Genomic DNA, 23,098 nt, shown 5'->3' on the forward strand with positions numbered 1-23,098 from the left:
GGGGACAATATTATCTACTTTGTTGGGATGATGGGAATGCCAAAGGAGTCAATATATGAGAAATATGTAGCATAATATCTGCTACAGAAACTATCCCAAAAGACAGTCAGTAGCAATGAGCTCCTCAGTCAAAAAGAAGTCAAGGCCTTTTATTACCTCTCAGACAGGAAACTACTGTGGACTCAAGTCTATCAGTGTCTGAGACCACCCCTCAAAAATGTCCAGTGTGTTCTTTCTCCAGAATCCCCGCAGCAGCCATACAGGTGGTATTTGTATTGGAAAGTAGGACCCGCTAGAACCATAAGTAAGAGAATAGTGTACAGTGAGGAAAATCAGCAACAAACGAAATGTCTTCCACTTCCTGGTTATGTCACAAAAATGGTACCTACAGTAAGAAACCAATACAAGTAATGGAAGCACCCTGGATTGTTAAGTCTCTCATGCCCTCTAGTGGATAGAAGACATTATGTAAAATTCCAGTTTGTATATATATATCACCTCTGAGTTAAAAAAAAAAAAAGTAACCACTTTGCTTTCATGTATTTTCAGCCTACATTAAAAAAGAGGAGTCAATGTTAAGCGAAACAGAAGCTGTCATAATTTTGTACGTTTAGTTCTACTTCCTGTCGAATGACCATACTGATGGATAAAGAAAATGGTACAAACAACTACTTTTCAAGCTATACTAACTTTTAAAGGAGAACAGAGGACAAGGGTCAATGTTGCTAAAGCAAGGGAAACTTCAAGCGAGCATCTTTCTGACACAGCAATTTTTTTCTAACCACAGGCTTATTTACAAGGTAACAATTAATGCGACCCCAAACTATGAATCTATTCTTCTTTGCCCAAGTCCTTAATTTTTATAATAGGTATTTGTAGTAAAAACTTTTGATTAACCAGAACCTTCAATTAACATGATTTCCTCTTCTTGTGCTCCAGTAACTTATTTTTAGGACAAAATGAAAAAAAAATCACAAGAAATTATTCATATGAGGTAGTTTAAAAATGTTCTGAGTTATTTCAAGTGTAAACAATATAGAATATAAATTCACATATAAATTCACATCATGACAATTGATATGTAGAAAATACATAAATAATCAGGTAAGAGCTAAAAAGGAAATAAAATACTTAAAATGTTAATGTGGTGGAATGGTGAACTGTTTCTTTGTTTTTTTTTTTTTTTGCCAGTTCTGGGCTTTGGACTCAGGGCCTGAGCACTGTCCTGGCTTCTTTTTGCTCAAGGATAGCACTCTACCACTTGAGCCACAGCGCCACTTCTGGCCGTTTTCTATGTATGTGGTGCTGGGGAATTGAACCCAGGGCTTCATGTATGCGAGGCAAGCACTCTTGCCACTAGGCCATATTCCCAGCCCAAACTGTTTCTGATTCTATTGTAATTTTTATCAATAAACTGAAATTTAAGGAGAGGACAATGTAGAAATTCAGTTCATATTTTGATCAGAAGGCCACCCTCTATCAAAACAAAAATGGTTCTATTAGAAAGTATTTCTTCCACTAGGAACTGAACAAGAAAGGTTTCATTATACACATCTATGTATTATACGTTAATATATGATTTTAAGCTAACTTGAAAACACATTTATAAAAATATTCCTTGTTTAGTAGCATTAATCTGTCTCATGTATAAGATGTATACCATCTTATTGAGATATAAAACAAAGCACAGGCTAAGGAACCACTCCAAAATGGAAACTACAGGATATCAATTCCATATATTTAAAATACTGTTTATTTGTGATTTAACATTAATTAGCATAACATCTAAGAGCAATATCTGATAACATTTATACATTTCTTTTTCCACAGGACACAAAGGTTCATTGGCTCATTCATTATGCCAAAGCAAGTAAATAGAGGCATTAGCAAAAGGTGCAATAGTTTACTGTTGCATTTAAAAAATATTTATGCACATTGCATTCATTTAAGATATATATATTTTTTAAAAGTTATGGAAAAGCATAGTTCACAGGTTACTGTTTCTACATACGTTGTAATACAACATAAATGATGTAGAATACAAAGCAATCCTCAAATACACAGTTAAGCAACTGAAAGTTTCCACTAAAAGAATAAAACACTGATTCCAGTAGTTAGTGAGATCTAGACCAACATTTCCAGGCTCTATTTCAACTCTGTATCATATACACACACAGTCAAACAGACCCAGCCTGGAATACACTGCAATTAATGTACTTTTTTGCATGCCAACTCACTCTCCAGAACACTTTGGATGATTTTTACCCACTGACCATTTTGGATCATTGATTTTACATTGACTTGTGACATCACTTGGGAAAAGGGAAAATAACTATATTAAGTCTAGGTTTAAATTTGTATTTACATTAGAAAGAAAGTTAACAGAAAATATAAAAAAAACTTTGTAAGAATCAAGAAGTGGTAGTTTCCTCACTTGGTGGGATTTGACCTACTGATTACTTTTAGTGCTGACTTCTAAAAATACCTAAGTAGAAGGAGTTGCCCCTTTTAGAACTCAAAGAGCAACTGAGACACTAATTTTGGCAGAGAAGCAGGATTTTGGAAATCTGGGACATGTTTTCAGTAAGTCACACTATATATCCTATTGTATCAAACTAGAATTCTTTTCACGTCTCATCTTTTGTTCCCTTAATTACTCCCTTTCCCTTTCATTCTTTTCCTTTACATTTTGAGATGTTCTTCATTCATTAGCAATACTAAGAGAAAAATACATTGTAAGGTTCAAATATCAATCTAGATATGCCCTTTTGATACTAAGTCCCTGGATTCTTGAATTCTATTGAAGTATACTCAGTACCAAACAGCTTTAAATATGCTCTACTCTTTAATGATTGGCTAATATGCACATAACACTTTTATACTGAATGGTATACAAACATCTCAACATACAAAAGTTGTTTTTGCCAGAGTTAAACTAAATAACCTATGTTATGTGTACAAAATCCCCTCTGTGAAAAATAAGGGGCTTTCTAAACTAATTAAAAAAGGAAGTTTTCAAAAATTATAGTTTATTAAAATGACTTTTCTTGGCAAATAAAGTTACTTCAGGTAAAGGAATTTTATACTATGAATAAAATTCCAAACAAAATTTTTCTTAAAACTTTTTAAAAAGTTATGTGCCAGTGTATACTAATGCTATAGATTCTTGACTTAGATGCTTTTAAAGCATTTTATTAATAACCCATTAAAACAATGGGAACCCATGGGATACAGTCAAAAATCATGGTAAAAAATTATAATCTGATTACCAAGTGAAGCAGGTGCTGAGAAATAATAATTCTCAGTTGTTCATTGGCAATTTCCTTCCAGCAGATATTATGGAGAAGGCCTGAAGTAATTCAGACAGACATCTGTTAGTGGTGAACTATATTATACTTTATGAGTATAGAGCTAACTAAAACTAGAAAATGTTTTAAAATTCAAAGCCATTTTGGAAATATAAAAAAATGAGAGATGAATTTGAAGGCTTTTTTCCCATGTTTTTCTTTTAGTAAAACCTCTTTCCAGTTCTTGAAGTCCAGTTTGCTACATACCCCAAATCCGATCTACCACTGTATATTAATGATCAACTTAAATGTTGTATTTAAATGTGCAATGTCACATTGTAGAATAATTACAAAAAAATTTTAGGCTTCAACTTTTTCCTTTTTTTTGTTCTTTTTCAGAAAAGAAGGAGTGCGGAATTTCTTCTTCTTCTTGGATGGTGATTTTGATGGCGAACCATCAGGTGACAGAACTTCCTCAATCTTTTCTGGTGACTTAATGGTAATCTCGATGTTCTCTATGGTCGTGCTTGTCGTTAATCTACTCACTCGCTTAGCAAGCTCATCTTCAACGTCATGCAGATCATCCTTGCCATTTACTACCATGACAGGCACATCCATGGAGATGAAGCTCTTGGAAAATAGCTCATGGTTTTCTACAAAAGGGAAGGGGTTGGGGGGAGGGGGGAAGGAGTTATTTTACATGGTTAACATTTTTAGGCTTAGTTTAAAAACAAAAAGGTTTTAGCAATGTACTAAGGCATTGCTTTTATTCTAATGAAGATAAATCACTAAAGCTAGCATCTAGCTTTCTTAAATGATATCAAGCAGAAAAAAAAGTTGCTAAGTCAAAGAGTCAAGGCTAGATAATTCTGGCTTGATGGTGTGGCAGTTTCACTGTCACTATAAGTAAAAAAGACAATATATACTTTTCTTTAGTTTTGGGCTCAGTTGGCAATCAAAACTGAAAACAATTTCATTCTACGGATTGAAAGATGCATGTCATGACCCATTAATCTTAATTTCACAAATTCTTATAACCCATGGAACAATATGTATTATACTCATAACCGTCATGTTGAATTGAAAACCCTTTGTACAGTTACTTAATACTAATAAAAAAAGAACTATTGGTTGGTGAAATTCAGATTAAAGTAAATCTATAAATGTTGAGCGAAAGTAGCACCACATTAATAAAATGTAAAATTACTGAAAAGTATAAGTAAAATCCATGCTTACTGTGAACAAGCATTTAGTGTTTTTTACATAAAAACAAATGATTGGGCAGAATCTCAAAAACACTGAATTTGACAGAAATTCCATTGAATACCTTCAAAATTTTCAGGGGCATTTTGCGGTGACTGAGTTTGAGACTGAATTTGTGAAACAGATGAAGCGTCATCTGAGAGTAATTCCTGCTCAGCGTCTGTTGGATAAGAGTTTAGTTAAAAGCCATGCAAAACAAAGAAGCGTGAGATTTCAGGGAGGTTAGTGAATATATCAAATGCCTATATACAGAGATGATAAATTTTTCAGCTATGATCTGAGCATGCTAATAAATATTCTGTGGCCAGTAGTTATACATCAAAAGATTAGTGAATTAAGACTTCTAGCTGTTAATAATTATTATATACATACAGGTTACAAAGGAAGCACAGCTGTTGGTGGCCCAGGCAAATACTATGTTTGTATTTAGCTAGTGTTAGAAAACCAAAATCGATTGAGCAATCAGATGAAGAGAATTCTGAAGTCTCACCAATGCTGTCATATTAACAAGGCAGAATGCTTCACTAAGTTTGAAAATACCAAATTAATAATTGCTGTTAGAGCAATATTAGTGAGTTAATTCAGGAGGCCAGTAAATATAAGAAGGAACCACTTACAAAATTATAGATAAAAGGAGATAGTTCTAGAGTACAATATTTGTTTTACCTGGCATCATTAAGCTTTCAAAAGTAAAAAGATTAAAAAGGGACATTTAACAAAACACAAAGAAACAGAAAAAGTTCCTATCTTAGGTCAGAAAATAAGTTCAATAAGGTACTCAAAACATTTAGTGTAAGTATATTAATTTGTTAGGGTGACTTGTTTTTGTGACAAAATCACTAACACATGGATGACAATTCTTAGTGGCTACTGCTTTATTTTGTGTAAAAATTCTAAGTATATGTTATAGATGAACTAAAGAAGACACTCTCACCCTCTTTTAAGATCTCTAAAGCCCTTACTTCCACATGTATATAATATACAATTAATCCTATATTTTTCAGGTGATCATGGACTGTTTGAATTACCCAAAGTTTCCAATTAGCAAGCACATTTTCACTAGCAAGACAGTTAAAAATATACAGCATCTTGCTAAATAGCCTAGTCTGGTCTTGAATTTGTGATCCTCTTGCCTTTGCTTCCCAAGTGCAGGGGTTACAAATGTGTGCCACCAAATCTAGTTCTTCATGAACAATCCTTAACTAAAATACTAATAAACTACTTATTAAGAGTTCCAGAGTAGTAACAACTCAAATGCATTAGAATGCATGTATGCTTAAGAAAAGTTAAATCAAACTTCCAAAAGTTTGTTTTAAATGTTGACTTTAAAATGATCATACTGGTACCTTGAGATATAAGGGATGCAGATTTTTAAAAAGTGTTAAAATCACACTTGTGAATTTATGACAATTTTAAAATAACATGTCTTGAAAAAATTACATATCATGAAATGTTTCCATATATTACTACATATGTATGTAGTTTAGCTAGTAGTTTTTGCTGATCTGGAATCTCCCTTTCCCATTTCCTTCCTTCCTTTTTCTCTGGTTGTGGGACTTGAACTCATCAGGGTCTGGGTTCTGTCCCTGTGCTTTTCTCGATGAAGGCTAGCATTCTGTCACTTTGAGCCAAACCTCCACTTCAGTTTTTGGGTGGTTAACTGGAGATAAGAGTCTCATAGACTTTCCTGCATGGACTGGCTTTGAGTAGTTAGGATTATAGGCGTGAACCACAGGAACCTACTTTGGGATTTTCATTTTAGAAATAGCCAGCATTTACATTGCTTTTAAAAATTATTTTCTGTTTATGTGGTACCGAGGAATCAAACCCAGGGCTTCACACATGCCAGGCAAGCACTCTACCACTAAGCCACATTCCCAGCCCCTAAATTGCTTTTTGAAGAACAGGTTTCTCTGTTATGTGGTGGCTCTTTGCATTTCAGACTCGCCTGTACTAGGTGATAAAATAGAGCAAGTATAAAAACAAGTATAAAAAGGTATGTTTAAAAACCATTAATGTCTTTTTATCATCCAACTTGAGGTGTTCTAATGTCATCATTGTGGTTACCCCAGGCTTAATCTAAAAATTAACTAACCTTCCAGACCTTGCTGTTTCCTTTCGATTGTCTTCTTATACTCTTCAAGTTCTCCTTCTGTGAGATGACTGAATGGGTTAGGAGGAGCTGGTGGGCCATGATCGTCATCTTCAAACTGCATAGTCTTGGGAAGAAAAGCAGGGCGTAAGATATCACAAGAAATGTACACACTGCCCTACTATGTAACTGTACCCTTTTTGCACAACACCTTGTCAAAAAAATTTGTGTTAATAAATAAATAAATAAAATTAAAAAAATAAAGAATAAAAAAAGAATAAATGGGGCTGCAGTGTTGAGCCATAGTCTTGAGCTGCAGACCTCCCCAACCCCCCCAAAACAAAAACTGCATAGTCTTACAAAGAATAAAACTAGATTCATTATCCAGTTTTCCATCCATCTGCCCATCTGTCCATCTGCCCATCCACCCACCCACTCATCTATGCATGCATGCATGCATGCATATAAATACTTAGAGATACAGAGATACATATACATATAAATGTCTACATGATGATTGTGACCCTTCACTTCAAAGAGATTATAAGAAATGACAAAACAATGTTGTTTAAAATACTCAGATTAACGGTCTTGGATTACTGAGCTAATGAAGTCTCTCTATAAATAAGACAAGGAAGATTTTACTATTTTCTGTGGTGCTGTGAATCCCAGGGCCTTCCATTCAACAAGTGAGCTCCATTCCCGGTCTAATAACTCTTTTGTTGTTGGGTTTTTGTTTTGTTTTGGTTGTGGGCCTTGAACTTATAGGGCCTGGGAGCTGTCCATGAGCCTTTTTGCTCAAGGCTAGCACTCTACCACTTTAAGTCACAGCTCCATTTCTGGTTTTCTGGTAGTTAATTGGAGATGAGTCTCGTGGACTTTTCTACCTGGCCTGTCTTTCAACCATAATCATCAGATCATCGCCTCCTGAATAGCTAGAATTATAGGCGTGAGCCAACCATCGTATGGCTGCTAATAGCTTTTTTTTTTTTAAATTGAGCATACTTTGAGTTTATAAAAGCAGAAATGGTCATTCCTACACATGTACCCTTATATGTGCATATATGGCTTTTCACAAAACTGAGTAATAACTTATTTATTTTTGCCAGTTCTGGGCCTTGGACTCAGGGCCTGAGCACTGTCCCTGGCTTCTTTTTGCTCAAGGCTAGCACTCTGTCACTTGAGCCACAGCACCACTTCTGGCCTTTTCTATATATGTGGTGCTGAGGAATTAAACCCATGGTTTCATGTATACAAGGCAAGCACTCTACCACTAGGCCATATTTCAAGCCCTATTATTATTTTCTTTTTGGTGGTGGTATTGGGGTTTGGACTGGGACCTCAAGCTTACTAGGCAGGCACTTGGATTATTAACTCATCAACTTTAACGTAAAAAAATTCATATTTAAGAAGCAAAGAAAAGTTATGTGGCAGATAAAAAAGATCATGTTGCTTCAGACTTACAGAAGGAGGTTTATCCACAACAATTCCAGCAAGCAACTGAGATTGTGGTCCTGCTGTTTTCAAGTCATACCTGTTTTGTTCTCGAATCTGAATTGAAACACAGTAACAAGTTCTTGGGTACAACTGTATAGATAACTTTTGCCTCATTTTTGCTTGAAAGCTTATTTGACATTTCCAAGTTAAGAGTCTAATCAATTTCCACTTTTATAAAGACCCCTTTTACCATCTGTAACACTCTCATTAATCTCCATCCTTCTTGGTGTATAATTTCCTATTGCCTTACACTGTTAGTAACACCAGGACTCTCTAAGGCAAAAATATGTTTAATACTTTTCTCTCACCAAGGACAGGGCTAGAATTATTTGGTATAAGCTAATATTACTGAATTAAGTTTTCCAGTATTCAAACTTCTAAGCTTTTTACTAATCACATTCTATTACTAGTGATTTAAACTTAAGAGAATAAAATGTTTCATTTGGCCACAGAGACCTTGCCTTACCTTATTTCTCTTTTCTAGCACCTCATTTGGGTTTGTATTTAAAGGAACAAATTGATTGGGATCTTCAATTTTGATAGGTGTTCCACTACTAACTTTAGAGGAGTCTTCTGCTTTCATCCACTAAAGAATAAAAATTTTTTTAGAATTAAGCTTTGCATCAAGGAAATATTATTAGGTATTGAATAACTATAATCTCCGGTGGGGGGCATATTGACAATCTTTCAAAGAATTTCACTAAGCAATATCTTAGTGGTCAATTTGTATCACACACGAGTTAGAAAATGCATTATAAAAGCATTCACTTAAAAAATTATCAAATGCTGTTATCGTTCACTTGAACACTCAGCTGCACTATTACTTAAAACTTTTTCCTCTTGATAACTGAAATTATGATGAGGAAATGATTTCAAATACAGCCTGATCTTGTATGCAGTGACATCCAGAGTTCTGCTTTCTGCATTGGATTACATCAAATGATGGCCAAGAAGAAGTCAATGAAAAGGATTCAACTGTGTCAGAGACAGTTTTCTAGACAACTTTTTGGAACTTATTTACTCCATACTACAACTCTTAGAGAGGTTAACATTTAAAGAAAAACACTGATGCATTTCCACTGATGTTAATGATTAAGGATAAACTAATTTTGAATATCTAGAGAACATATAGTGCTCTAAAACCAAAGAAAATGTGAAACAAAATTCTAAAACAGGTAAAATAACCTATTTCATTTCTACATATAAGATCTTGCAACTTTGGCATAACTTAGTATTGACAGTTTTTACAGTTCTAATTTACTGCTGCAATAAAATATAGTGTAATATCATGTAGTGAACAAGAACTAGGATTGACTTAAGACTATTGGCATTCAAAGCCTGACTTCTCATCACAAATGATTAGTTAGCTTTCTTGCCTGTTTTCTCACAGGTAAAGCAGGGAGAAAATAGCATCTATTTTATGTTAGAAGAATTAAGTAAGCTAATTCATGTATAACACTTAGAACAGTGGCTTAAACAGTGGCTAAAACACAGTGGCTTTAGAACCTTGTAAATGAGACTACTATTATTTGTGATAGTATTTTCTACTTTCCTAGGAACTGAGACATAGAATATTCAGCTCATGAGTAACTATGCAAAATATTTAGAATGGCAAATGATGTAAAATAGCGGCATACTGTGATTTTGGTCCTGGGACTGGTTTCCCCATTCCGAGACTCCTCAGGCACATTCACTTTCATGTAAGTATTTGGGGAATTCAGCCATCTCGTTTTTTCACGCTGTTGTCTCTGTGCCATGTATTTGAGAGGAGAGAGTGGCACTGTATCATCTTCAAAGGAAAAAGCAGTCACAGTTGCTGGGATTTCCACATCACTTTTGTGTCTGGGCTTCTCTCGAATGAGAGGATGCCTGTAAGCATAGCCTGTTCTGTACCCCTAAGAGAGGGAGAGACGATGTTTAAAGCAATTAATCCTGTACTAATACAACATTTGAAGTCTATTTCTTTAAACAAAGGATTAAAAATGATGTCTTCAGGGCTGGGGATATAGCCTAGTGGCAAGAGTGCCTGCCTCGGATACACGAGGCCCTAGGTTCGATTCCCCAGCACCACATATACAGAAAACGGCCAGAAGCGGTGCTGTGGCTCAAGTGGCAGAGTGCTAGGCCTTGAGCGGGAAGAAGCCAGGGACAGTGCTCAGGCCCTGAGTCCAAGGCCCAGGACTGGCCCCCCCCCCCAAAAAAAAAAATGATGTCTTCATTGAATAACAAAGGTGGAAAACATTTTCCTAAACCTTACATCAATGCCACATGAAGTTGAAATTAAGCAAGTTTCAAGATCTAATTAAAACTGATTCCAGAGGGCACTGCAGCTTCCAATCATACTACTGCCCCAGACAAAAGTGATTTCTAAGTTTCTGACCAGAAACATTTCCTTCCTATAAAACTGTTTTTGGGAAACCAAATCTCAATGCTCATTTGTGACTTTCTTTCTGGTCTGAAGGCAATGTGCCCTCTGACCTTCCTCCATGCAAGAGTGTAAAATCTAAGATGACATTTGCTATACTATATATCTGATAAGGACAAAGGACCTGGGAACTGAATAAACATTTCTTTAAAGTTGACACTCAAATGGCTAACAGGTCTAAGGAAAAATACTCATTATCACTATTGTATCAAGGAAATACAAACTAAGACTACATCTTTTATGATATTTATTATTAAGGAGTGACGAGATAAGAGCTGGGAAAGTAAGGGAAAAGGGAATCCTTGTGTCCAACTATTATGGAACTCAGTATAGATATTACTCATAAAATTAAATATAGAATGATATAGTTCCATTACTGGATATACATCCAAAGAAAATGAAATCACTATACTGAAAAGATACTATAATGTATAATTAGTCACAAGGGCTAAGACAGGGAGTCAATTTAAGTGCCTATCAGTGGATGAATGGATGAAAAACAAATGTACATACATACAATGAACTACTACATAACTTGAAATGGATAAAATTCTGACACTTGTGACCCTGTGGATGAGCATGGAGGATGCTATAGTAATTGAAAAAAATGAGGCACTGAAAAACAAATACCACATAATCTCACTTATATGTGGAATCTAAAAAAGCTAAACTCATATAAGCAGAATGTAGTTGATAGCTGCCAGAGGATGGAGTGGAAAGAAGCTGATTAAAGGATATAAAGTTTTGGTTAAATAGTATTTCATGAGATATAGTGTACAAAGTAGTGAACATAATTAATGATAGTGTATTGTATTCTTAGAAGAAAAAAGATGACGTCTGCATATCTTACTGTGGTTTGGTGTGTGTGTGGGGGGGGTGTCAGTCATGGGGCTCAGGGCTTGGGCGCTGTCACTGAGCTCTTTTGCTCAAGGCCAGCACTCTACCACTTTGAGCCACAGCTTCACTACCAGTTTTCTAGTGGTTAACTGAGGATAAGAGTTGCACAGACTTTCCTGCCTGGGCTGTCTTTAAACTGCTGGTTCTTCAGTTCTCAGCCTCCTGAGTAGCTAGGACTACAGGTATAAGCCACCAGTGCCCAGCCTCATTGATACTTAAATAAGTGCTTAAATTATATCAAAATGCCTTCCCTGGGGCAAGTTCTAGTCTTGAAAGAGTAAGGAGCATGTTCTAAAACCAAAATGAGACAGAAGTAACGGCTCTTGAATCTGAAGACTATTAACTTAAGTTTATGATTAATTTATTACCTACCAAATTGTCCAGAGTCCTCATCAGCCCTTCAAACTCAATCTCTCCCACCTTCCACTTCTGATGGGAACCCATATTAACGCCTCCTCCTCCACTTGCTGCGATATTGTGAGTGAAAGCTTTATACTTCTGAAGATCCAGTACAAGAAGATTATCTACTCCACCTGCCCCTGCTATTGCCCGTACCTGTAACCAATGATAAAATATATTATAAAGGTTCAAAATAATAAAGATTGCCATAAGTACTTTAGTATCAAAAAGGCACAATCTCAATTTGGCAAATACCCATAATGCTTGTTCAGTCTATTATCAACAAAAACAAGGTAACAGGACTGTGCAAACAGGCAGCCAAGTTGTCTTTTACCTCAATCTAAAAGAGCTGCTTTCTAGAATTCTGATCTTCTTGCTGGAAAAATTCAGATAGAGCCCTATCTTAATATGTTTCAAACAACTGAGTTGCTTCCCAAATTTCAAAGTTCTTTTCTTGAAGTTTTCTATGGATATCTATTTAAAACCTTTACTAAAAGGTATAATTTGAAAGGAATACAGAGATACTGCACTTTAAATTTAAGGATATTTTGGCAGAAGTTGACAGCTCATTGTGTTAATTAAGCTTTCTGTAGCCTCATTTGAAAAGAAGAACCATTATAGGAAAGGAGACATTAGCTAAGTTCAAGTTAGTAGAAAGAGGCTGGGTATTGTGATTCAGGCCTGTAATTCTAGCACTCAAGAAGCTAAGACAAGGCCAACGTGGCTATATAGTGAGATCTTTAAAAAAAAAAGCTAAAAAAGGTTTTTTCTCCTTCAAATAAATTAACATTTGCTTCAAGAGACTCTGCTTGATTTTAGGAGGGAAACTGTAGTCTATGTATCTTCAGCTTCTCTAAGGAAAAAAAAATAAACATCCAAGCTATTATAATAAAAATACTAAGGAGTTGTTGGGAACTCTATGAGTTCATAAAATGTATAACATTAGCTGGGCACCAGTAGCTCACGCCTGTAATCCTAGCTACTCAGGAGGCTGAGATCTGAGGATCATGATTTGAAGCAGGATTGTCTTTGAGATCCATCACCAAAGAAAAGTCCAGAAGTGAAGCTTTGGCTCAAATGGTAGAATGCTAGCCTTGAGTAGAAAAGTCCAGGGACAGCACTCAGGCCCTGAGTTCTAGCCCTATGATCAGCACAAAAACAAAACCAAATACTTAGGAAATTACTCATAGTTTAAAAAAACGGCTACAACACATGATTTTTCATGATTTGCAGCTGCTTTTATTAATTAGGACCAGTACTAGTCTAAGAAAATGGAGAAGTAGGATTAGTGGGAAAACTACATTTATAAAGTTTCATGTGTGTGTGTATACGTGCAAACTTTAATTTTTCTTATTTTTAATTCAAGAGGTGACTAAATTAATGTCTCTTTTTTATTTGGTAAAGTATAACTTTCAAAACAAAATGCTACTGACCAGTAGAACTTTGGGAATAAACACAAAATCCAACTAAATAAGCAAATACTAAAGCAGTAAGAAAGAGAGAATCATTTCTCCTACCTGAATCTCACAGGCCATCTGTACACTAAAAATAAAATGAAAAGCTTCTTCAACTGTTTCTCCAAGCGCTACCACTCCATGATTTCTGAGTACCAGCACCTAAAATAGAATCCTCAGGGCAGTCACTTTAAATAACTGGCATAGCTGTCATACTGTTTTCATCACCAGTAGCAGCAATGAAAATAACTCCTTAGGTAGCACATTTACTACATACCTTACAACTTGGACCCAGAATTTTCTGCAGTTGAGTTCTCTCCTCCTGGTCATCAAGTGACCCTTGGTAGTCATAATAAGCCACATCCCCCAGGATAAGGGACTCCTGAGAAATTGGAAGGATCCCACACTTCATTGAGGATACCTATTTGATTAGGTACAAACCAAAGAGAACACATTTAGCTATTGCATACATTTTCACCGAAAGTTGATTCTTTACACAGTTCAGGGAGCACTGCCGGTTTATCAGGTTCAACACTGCAGCCTACTCCACCTTTAATTTCTTCACTTATTCCAGGAGAGGAAAAAAAAAAAGACTTAGGGGACATAACACAATACATTTTATTTTTGTTTATTTATTTATTTTTGCCAGTCCTGGGGCTTGGACTCAGGGTCTGAGCACTGTCCCTGGCTTCTTTTTGCTCAAGGCTAGCACTCTACCACTTGAGCCACAGCACCACTTCTGGCCGTTTTCTATATATGTGGTGCTGGGGAATTGAACCCAGGGCTTCATGTATAAGGGGCAAGCACTCTTGCCACTAGGCCATATTCCCAGCCTCCACAACACAACTTAAATGTCAATATTATAAAAACAAAAACTTTGCTCTAAAAATTCAATGATCCAAGTATCAAACAGATTAGTTTTTACAATACAAATACCATTCCTCCAGTTGTTTCTGAGAATGGTAGCATTTGGTCCTCACAGCCATTTTACTTTTTGGGTATGCAGCAAATTTCAAACACTTTTGAATGGCAAGGTCCAAAAGGAATGTAGATAAATGCCACGAAAATAGCATTTTCCAGAATCATGATTGGTTCTGGTCCTCTGCTGACTTACAGCTGCTGTAGCAAGGGTGTGGATGTGTATCACACATTTAACATCAGGGCGTGTTGAATAGATTGCAGCATGGGGACTGAATCCTGTATGGTCAACTTTCAAATTAGTACTTCCCTGGTCAACCACTTCTCCTATTATGTTGACTTTTACCTGGGAAAATAAAACACAGATTTAATTGGTTCACTTGTGTCAATGTTTCTTTATGTTCTACAAGCCTATCCACAGACTGGTAAACTTTTTGAGTACAAGGCCAGATAGTAAATATTTTAAACATAACTACTCAGTTCACCACTGTAGTATAAAGGTAGCCAGAAACAATTTGTTAAAGAAAAGGTATAGCCTTAATACTGTAAAACTATTTACAAAATAGGTAATTTACAATAGAAATATTTTGCAAGAAGTACAGTTTCTAAGGAACAGAATAACTTAAGCTCTTCACTGGAGGTGTGGACACGTATTCTAGTACTTACTGAAGTGACCAGAAAACTTTCACTCGCTAACAATTAAGCAACCAGAACCCATGTCTCTCCAGCTATTCTATGACATGATGACAATGGCTAGAAACAGTTACGCAAAAAAGAAAATGCTCCTCCCAACTAAATGGTTTAAATATAACTACAAAAGTACACACTGATGGTATGTGCGTGTTTTAAAAAGCATTTTAGTGTGTCCAGGGTGGAAATAGTTTAAAAAGTCCCTGTCAAGGGCTGAGGATATGGCCTAGTGGCAAGAGTGCTTGCCCCTTAGACATGAAGCCCTGGGTTCAATTCCCCAGCACCACATATACAGAAAAAGGCCAGAAGTGGCGCTGTGGCTCAAGTGGCAGAGTGCTAGCCTTGAGCAAAAAGAAGCCAAGGACAGTGCTCAGGCCCTGAGTCCAAGGCCCAGGACTGGCAAAAAAAAAACAACCAAAAAAAAAAGTCCCTGTCAAAACATGAATAGGGGGCTGGGAATGTGGCTTAGCAGTAGAATGCTTGCCTAGCATGCATGAAGCCCTGGGTTCGATTCCTCAGCACCACATAAACAGAAATCTATAATGTAGTTGTAACCGCCCATGCATTTCGGAAGTAGTGCTGTGGCTCAAGTGGCAGAGTGCTAGCCTTGAGCAAAAAGAAGCCACGGACAGTGCCCAAGCCCTGAGATCAAGCCCCAGGACTGGCAAAACAACAACAACAATCCCCTTCCGTCCGCCCCCCCCCCCCCAGCAAAAAAAAAACCCAAACCACAACAACAACAAATCACGAATGGGAAGCCAGGTAGTGGTGGCTCATGCCTCTAGTTCAAGCTGGGAAGGCTGTTGGCTGTTATGATCATGGTTTGAGGTCAGCCTGAGCAGAAAAGTCCATGAGATTCAGACTCCATCTCCAAAATAACAAGCACAAAGTGAAGTCCTAAATTCACACCGTAGTATTGAAAAAGAAATCTCAATAAACAAAAATAACAAAACAAAAATCAAAACATGAATAGATTACCTAATTTCATATCATTTATTATTCTCTTCAACCATCTCATTTTTCTTGAACCCTAGTTTTCTTAAAACAATTTTTATTTTCTAAACCTAATCATTTTTTCTTAGTATATGGTCTTCCATATATGATTTTTTTTCTTGCTCTACCCCGTGCTAAAAGCAGAAAACTAAAGCTGGGTGCAGGTGGCTTACGCCACAGCCACAGATGGCTGTGATCTGAGGATCTTGGTTCAAAGCCAGTCTGGGCAGAAAAGTACCTGTGAGATTCTTTTCTCCAATTAACTACTCAAAAACTGGAAGTAGAGCTGTGGCTCAAAGTGGCAGAGCGCTAGCCTTGAGTAAAAAATCTCAGGAACATGGTCTATGCCCAGTTCAAGCTGCATGAATGACTTAAGCAAACAAACAAACAAACAAACAAACAAACACTAAAAACTGTCAGGAAAACACAAAGGAGCTCAGGGAAAGTAACATAGGAATAAAAATCATACCAAATTGGAGGCTGTGGCTTCAGAAAAAGATAGGCCTCTGGGAATTATTATAATGTGGTCTTGTTCTTTACTTATTCTTACCTGGAAGAAAGAACAAACAATAGGGGTTTACTTTAAGACATTCATATTTGCAACATAAATTTAACTATAAATATATTATGAATGAATAATTATGGGGCATTTGGGAAAAACTAACCAAGCAAAAATTCCAAGTCTACAATGTAAAACTGTCCTTAAAAGTTTCTTCTAACTCCTAAGTACTTATTAAAAATTTTGGATGTATTTTCCCATCTAATAGGCTTATGTAAAGTGTTATTATAGGATCTTAAGGCTGCTTTAGAGTCAGCTACATTCATGAAAAACAAATGGCAAGTATCATTCAATCCAACATGGCAATGTAATTAATGGCAATTGTCAGGAAAGAGAACAAAATCTCTTCCTAGAAAGAAACTAAGGTGGAGATATAAAGGAAAACTTAAGAAATGGAAAATAAAGGAAGAGAGCTGATACACTATACCATGTGTCTATACCATTATCACCCAGTATTTTAATGCTTTTTTTTTCCTTTCAAATAGTATCTTGTTTCTAAGTGTGAAAAGGCAAAAACAAGATGGTAAACAGAAAAAGCATATTTAAAAGATAAAAACCAGGGAGGAAATTTCCCTGACTCTTATTTTTCTAGCCCCAAATACGTCTTAGTGGCACAGTGGTTCAGAAATATTTAACATGGAGACAGTTTTGCCACAGATTTCTTCCAACATAGGTTCTACAACTGGTCTACATCATAAGAACAACAAAGACAGTAAAGAGAGTGGAAAGTTGGGGAAATTGTAACCTCTTCCTTGGAGACGAGATGAAAATTAGCAATGATCTTAAATGCTGATTTAAGGAACGAAGTCTGAATTTCCAAGTAAAGGTAAGAGGACAGTTGCCATTTAGTTGGAATTTTAGTAAGCAATGAGAAGCTAAAGAACTCACTGAGATATATGTATTTGCCAGGTGTGCCCATCCAAACAAGTCTGCAATTCTGTACAGGCTGGCTAGTTTACAACGAGTAAGTTTTTCTCCCTTCACATAGGAGGATGTATCTGCACCATGAAGGTCATTGATAGGTGTGACCATGCCAAGACCTAAGAGGAAAAATTGTACACAGAAATTCCAATCAAGCAGTCTTTCACCTGGAAAGTAGATATCAGGAAATAAGTAGCTTGTGTCTGAAAGTATCCCAGCCTTGTAATACCAATGATTTGAAAGTTCTTAGTGCATATTATGTTTTATTAGCTTATCTTCTTTCAGAAAAGTTTAATGAGACTAAAAATAAAATTAGCTTTCCCCCTTTACACTTGCTTATTCATTCCTTCAAGTTCTCTTTCCCCTCCTTCCTCCAGAGCTCCCTCCAAAGCTCAGGCCTCTACTATGTTTCTTTCACGTTTTACTTTCTCCATGAAAATATTATATAGTCTCAAAGTCTCCTCACTGTTATTCTTTGTAAATGACATCTACTCTTTATTTTGAACTAAGAATACCCCTCATTCTTCAGTCTGAAGCTTGTCATGTTCTATCACTTTTTCCTCCCACAAAGTTTCTCATTTTTCGTACATGAGTTCAGGACTATTTCATGTCCACCTCTGCAATACGCCCTTTCATTCTGGACTCTCAGTCTTCTCTGAAAATCCATCTGCATAAAGCCATCAGGTTGAGTTCATTAAAGCATTGCTATTTAACATGAGAACATGAGCCCGGTAAGAACATTTAAATGTGTGATCTTCTAATTTAAAATGTTGCAAACTAATTTCAAAGGAATAGTTTTAATTAAGTGCAAGTCATACAAAGAAGTATAGCTTCTAACAAAAATTCAGAGTCAGCCATTACCCTTTTTCTTACTCTCCCTTACCCTTCCAATTTTCTTCTCCCCTACCTCCACTACCACATATATAGTCCAGGGAGAGTGATTTATTTCTACTTCCTGACCTCTGAACACCGAGATATAGCTTTTCTGCTGCCATTCTTTGTACAAATCCCTGCAGCTTCACATTCTTGCCCTAGAATCGAGGACACCCACAGGACAGCTTCCCTTATTGTTTTCTTTGACACAAGTTCTAGAAATGTTCTCTTTGGACTCGTCTCTGTCCATGCCTTCTCATGTAACTATTTAATCAATGCCCACAGCTTCCAGTAGTCCTTCTCCATGTCCATTTGCCAAGTCCGTCTCTTAAGTACTCAGGGTACATTGCCAACTGCTGCAAAGATTTGGAAACTCAAGTCAAATGGAGGAAGCTGAACTTCCTCCACTTTTCAAGTCAAACTAGATTCCTAACTCAGGACTTTCGTGTGTGTGTGTGTGTGTGTGTGTGTGTGTGTGTGTGTGTGTGTGTGTGTGTGTGTGTGTGTGTGTGTGTGTGTGTGTGTGTGTGTGTGTGTGTGTGTGTGTGTGTGTGTGTGTGTGTGTGTGTGTGTGTGTGTGTGTGTGTGTGTGTGTGTGTGTGTGTGTGTGTGTGTGTGTGTGTGTGTGTGTGTGTGTGTGTTGGTCATGGGGCTTGAGCTCAGGGCCTGGGTGTTGTCCCTGAACTCTTTCACTCAAGACTATCACTCTACCATACCACTGTGAGCCACAGCTCCACTCTGGTTTTCTGGTGGTTAATTGGAGATGAAAGTCTCACAGACCTTCCTGCCCTGACTGGCTTCGAAATGTGAATCTCAGCTCTCAGCCTCCTGAGTTGCTAGGATTATAGGTGAGAGCCACCAGTGCACGGCTTCACTTTTCTTAATTTTGTTGGATATACACTGAATTCTTGACTGCATTCTCCATCATCATCTTCTCTTCATTGGTCTACCCTTCTCTCCTGTTTATTTTTCTGATTTTACCTTCCTAAGGGATTACACTATTTGAGTTCTCCTATGAATCTGCTGCATTTCCATTAATACATTTGCATACACTTGTATACCACCCAAGGTATTTTCTTCTATCTAGACTTTTACCTCAGGACCCGGATACACCAACTCATGTTGGTTTACTTCATCTTGTATGTTCCTATACCATCATGTCTCAAGTACTTGGAAGCTACTTAAATTCATTAAAAATCCTACTTACAAATCTCTAACAAAAAAGGGTAAAAAAGGGCAACAAGTGAAAAAAGAAAAAAAAAAAAAAGGAGAGGAAAGCCCTCAGCCTCTGAATGTGACCTAAAGTGGTCTCTGGCATTTTGACCTGTCTATGCACTGCAGTAATTTCTTGCATATCTCTCATAGTAGAGAGATGCCATACTGGAGAGCTTAAGAATTTAGGATCTTGATATCTGCAGAATGTTCAGCTCTAATTGGTGCATTTACAAAAGAACTATTGACTGAATATAATGTCCAAACCCAGTTTTTTCAATAAGCTCTAACTATTCCATCCTTCAAAGCCTGATTAATTCATAGGCTTCTTCCCTTACATTTTTTTCATTCTATTTCTTGCAGTAATCTACTGCAATTCTAAGCTCATAGCATGATGACTTAATGGTCATTAGAAAATTTCTTGTGAACTGTATTGTGTGACATTTTTCTCTATCGTTTTCTCTTAGGATTAATTAAGATATATTTATCTGAGTCTGGGACCATGTTATATACTATTTTATAATCCTTGCAAGGTCTAATAAGTGCCTGATTATGTGAAAAGGAGATGATAACACTATGCTACTATGTTAAGTATTAGATATTATAAACTTTAGGACTGAATTTAAACTAAATATGTTGTTAGAGATGTACAGTGTTCCAAAGTAGAAGACAAAAATAATTTTAAAACTTTCTAAAACTGACGTACTGAGGGGAGGTGAAGAAAAGCCTGAGAAAGAATTGGCCATGATGTAATCTGCAATCTGTTGTAATGCTAGTAATCCAGTTGGGTTGTGGCCTTTCTTCATTTGTTCTTGAATAAGGCATTCCAAGTCTTCCCGAAAGGCCTGCAATACAACAAGAATAACCAGTGAATGTGTGTATTTCACCTGGAATAGAATGGACCAAATTTGCCTTGCTACAATTATTTCCTAAACCTCTTATTAAGTTTTACTACATTATTTACAAATATAAAACACAAAATAGTTGGTTATCTTTCTATCACACCCACCATTCTAAGCCCAAGGAGGTAAGCTAGAGACAGAAAGAAGGTTAAGATACTGAATGACATGAATACTTACCTGCTAGAGATTTGCTAAATGTGATCTTAATCTTCAAGCCAACATGAATCAAGACAAACCAGCCTTCTTAGTGTGCTAATTTACAATGGCTTTATGACTCAAAAGCAACCAGTTGCCTAAGAGAACCATAATTATTCATTAATTGGATGAGAAATTTCCTTAGGGTGAGTGATAAAGGTAAATAAGAAAAGCTGAAAATCTGTTCAAGGTAATATAACCAATGTTAGAGGTAAGGATACAGGTCAATTATTTTTTTGTTCCGTAAAAATCCTTTCACCTCTATATGCCTCATAATATAGTAAGGACTACCCTGAAGCTTTGAGATATCTATTGTGTCATAGAGAGACAAGAAAGCCCTTCCAAAATCAATTATGAATATCATCTTTAAGACTAGATAGCCCCTTCACAGAACTGAAAAATAAGTTTCAAAGTAAGTGAAATTTCCCTAGACTTTTAAGACTGTGTTTTAACAGTAATTCTTTTTTTAATTTTTAGTATTTTAAAAAATATTTATTTATTTATTTATTTATTTATTATTTTGCCAGTCCTGGGGCTTGGGACTCAGGGCCTGAGCACTGTCCCTGGCTTCATTTTGCTCAAGGCTAGCACTCTGCCACTTGAGCCACAGTGCCATTTCTGGCCTTTTCTATATATGTGGTGCTGAGGACTTGAACCCAGGGCCTCAAGTATACGAGGCAAGCACTCTACCACTAGGCCACATCCCCAGCCCTTAACAGTAATTCTTGTAATGCAAAAGTTTAATTTTTTTCATGAACATTTGCAACTCAAATTTTGTTTCACATGTTTTTGAAAATATTGTTCAGTTAAGTACCCAAGTAAAAAAATCAGTAAGAATAAAAACTACTACTAATATGAACTCCTTTAGATGACTTAAAAATTGTCAGTAAATTTACTAAGCTTTAAAACTATTAATAAACACTTATCTTTGTGATGAATATTACATTTCTATAAAAATCCAGTGTTAACATTTCGTGGTTGATTCATTTAAATCTCACATGAAGGTCTTGAAACAGGCAATAACTTATTCAAAGTTGCAAAGCTAATAAGTAAATGGAATAAAGATTCTAATTTGGCTTTCAATTAGGCATAAAATCTTTCCCTAGTTTTATGAGTTGAAATCAAATATAAGACAGTAGGTGTGTTGGGATTAGAAATGTTGAGTAAAATCCTTGGCTATATTACAACATTTGGTTGTTTGGTAGATAAAGCAAATAAAATTATACAGTAGCAGATTATGGTTAAATATTTAGCAGGCTGATTATGTGTCCTTTTGCTGGGCACTGGTGGTTTACAATCCTAGCTGGTGGTTTGAATCCTAGCTACTCAGGAGGCTGAGATCTGAGGATCATGATTCAAAGCCAGCCCTGGCAGCCCAGGCAGAAAAGTCTGTGCGACTCTTATCTCCAATAAACTACTTAGAAAAAGCCAGAAGTGGTGCTGTTGCTCAAGTAGTAGAGTGCTAGCTTGAGCAGAGTCTCAGGGATAGCACGTAGGCCCTGAGTTCAAATCCCAGTACTGGGGGAGGGGAGACTAAGAATTCATCAAAGCATCATGAGAAGTAATTTATAAGCAGGATGGTAAAAATCACATTCTGAGAATCTGAAGTTGGATTTGTCAATAGTTTTCTGGAGTCTTCACTATAGAGGGATCAAGTTAAAAGATACACAAACACATATATAAAACCATACCATAAGCCATGCCTTCTTTCTCAGAGAGAAGAACACAGAAGAGCAAGTACAGGGGGCTGTTACATTTCATGAATAACATGACAAACTGTGTGATACTAGGATGACATGTTCTTTAAAATCTTAAAAATCTTTACAAACAAAATACAATCTATGGAATTACAAGTTTAATTTTCAAGGTATTGCCACAAAGCATATACTATTTTTTTTTTGTCAGTTGTGGGGCTTGAACTCAGAGCCTGGAGGCTGTCCCTAGGCCTTTCACTCAGATCTCAGACTCCTGAGTTCCTAGGATTATAGGCATGAGCCACCGGTGCTTGGTGGCTAAATATCTAAATTAGCAATTTAGATACACAATTCTCCCAAAGTAGCTGCCTACTCTGCGCTAGAAACTATATTACATACTTTTATGTTATTTCATTTTATTGCTACAAGAGTGTGAAGCAATGTTCCCATTTCACAACTAGGAAACTGATGTGCAACTTTCACACATTTCCTAATGTCAAGGAGCTAGTAAGTGGCAGATGGGGCAAGATTTGAACTTGTATTCAAAACAAGCTCTGTACATAAATGTGTATTAAAAACTTTTCATGTGTACTGGGTTTGAATTCAGGGCCTGGGTGCTATTCCTGAGCCTTTTCTGCTCAGGTAGCACTCTACCCCTTGAGCCACAGCTCTGTTTCCAGGGTTTTGTTGATTAATGGGAAGTAGGTAAAAGTCTCATGGACTTTCCTGCCTGTGCTGGTTTTGAATCATGATCCTCAGATCTAATCCTCGAGAGTAATTAGAATTACAGGTGTGAGCCACTGGTACCCGGCTCTAATTTTTTTTTT

General features: G+C 36.5%; 1 protein-coding gene across 5 annotated transcripts in view; it reads right to left on the reverse strand.

The window, feature by feature from the left end:
• Window positions 1-1,727: 1,727 nt before the first annotated feature.
• Add3 (adducin 3) overlaps window positions 1,728-23,098 on the reverse strand; it is an 85,506-nt gene continuing 64,135 nt past the window's right edge. For 4 of the 5 annotated variants that reach the window (XM_048338287.1, XM_048338288.1, XM_048338285.1 and 1 more), the window contains exons 3-15: window positions 20,187-20,325; window positions 17,363-17,514; window positions 16,385-16,465; window positions 14,429-14,578; window positions 13,592-13,735; window positions 13,378-13,476; window positions 11,834-12,016; window positions 9,777-10,034; window positions 8,606-8,725; window positions 8,107-8,193; window positions 6,646-6,769; window positions 4,615-4,710; window positions 1,728-3,940 (exon numbers count right to left, since the gene is read on the reverse strand). In XM_048338287.1, coding sequence (XP_048194244.1) covers window positions 3,648-3,940; window positions 4,615-4,710; window positions 6,646-6,769; window positions 8,107-8,193; window positions 8,606-8,725; window positions 9,777-10,034; window positions 11,834-12,016; window positions 13,378-13,476; window positions 13,592-13,735; window positions 14,429-14,578; window positions 16,385-16,465; window positions 17,363-17,514; window positions 20,187-20,325 — 1,926 coding nt within the window. In that variant the 3' untranslated portion in view covers window positions 1,728-3,647. The remainder of the gene's footprint in view (window positions 3,941-4,614; window positions 4,711-6,645; window positions 6,770-8,106; window positions 8,194-8,605; window positions 8,726-9,776; window positions 10,035-11,833; window positions 12,017-13,377; window positions 13,477-13,591; window positions 13,736-14,428; window positions 14,579-16,384; window positions 16,466-17,362; window positions 17,515-20,186; window positions 20,326-23,098) is intronic. The other variant, XM_048338290.1, reaches the window with a different exon arrangement.

Source organism: Perognathus longimembris, chromosome 2 (genome assembly GCF_023159225.1).
Source record: "Perognathus longimembris pacificus isolate PPM17 chromosome 2, ASM2315922v1, whole genome shotgun sequence".
NCBI lineage: Eukaryota > Metazoa > Chordata > Mammalia > Rodentia > Heteromyidae > Perognathus > Perognathus longimembris.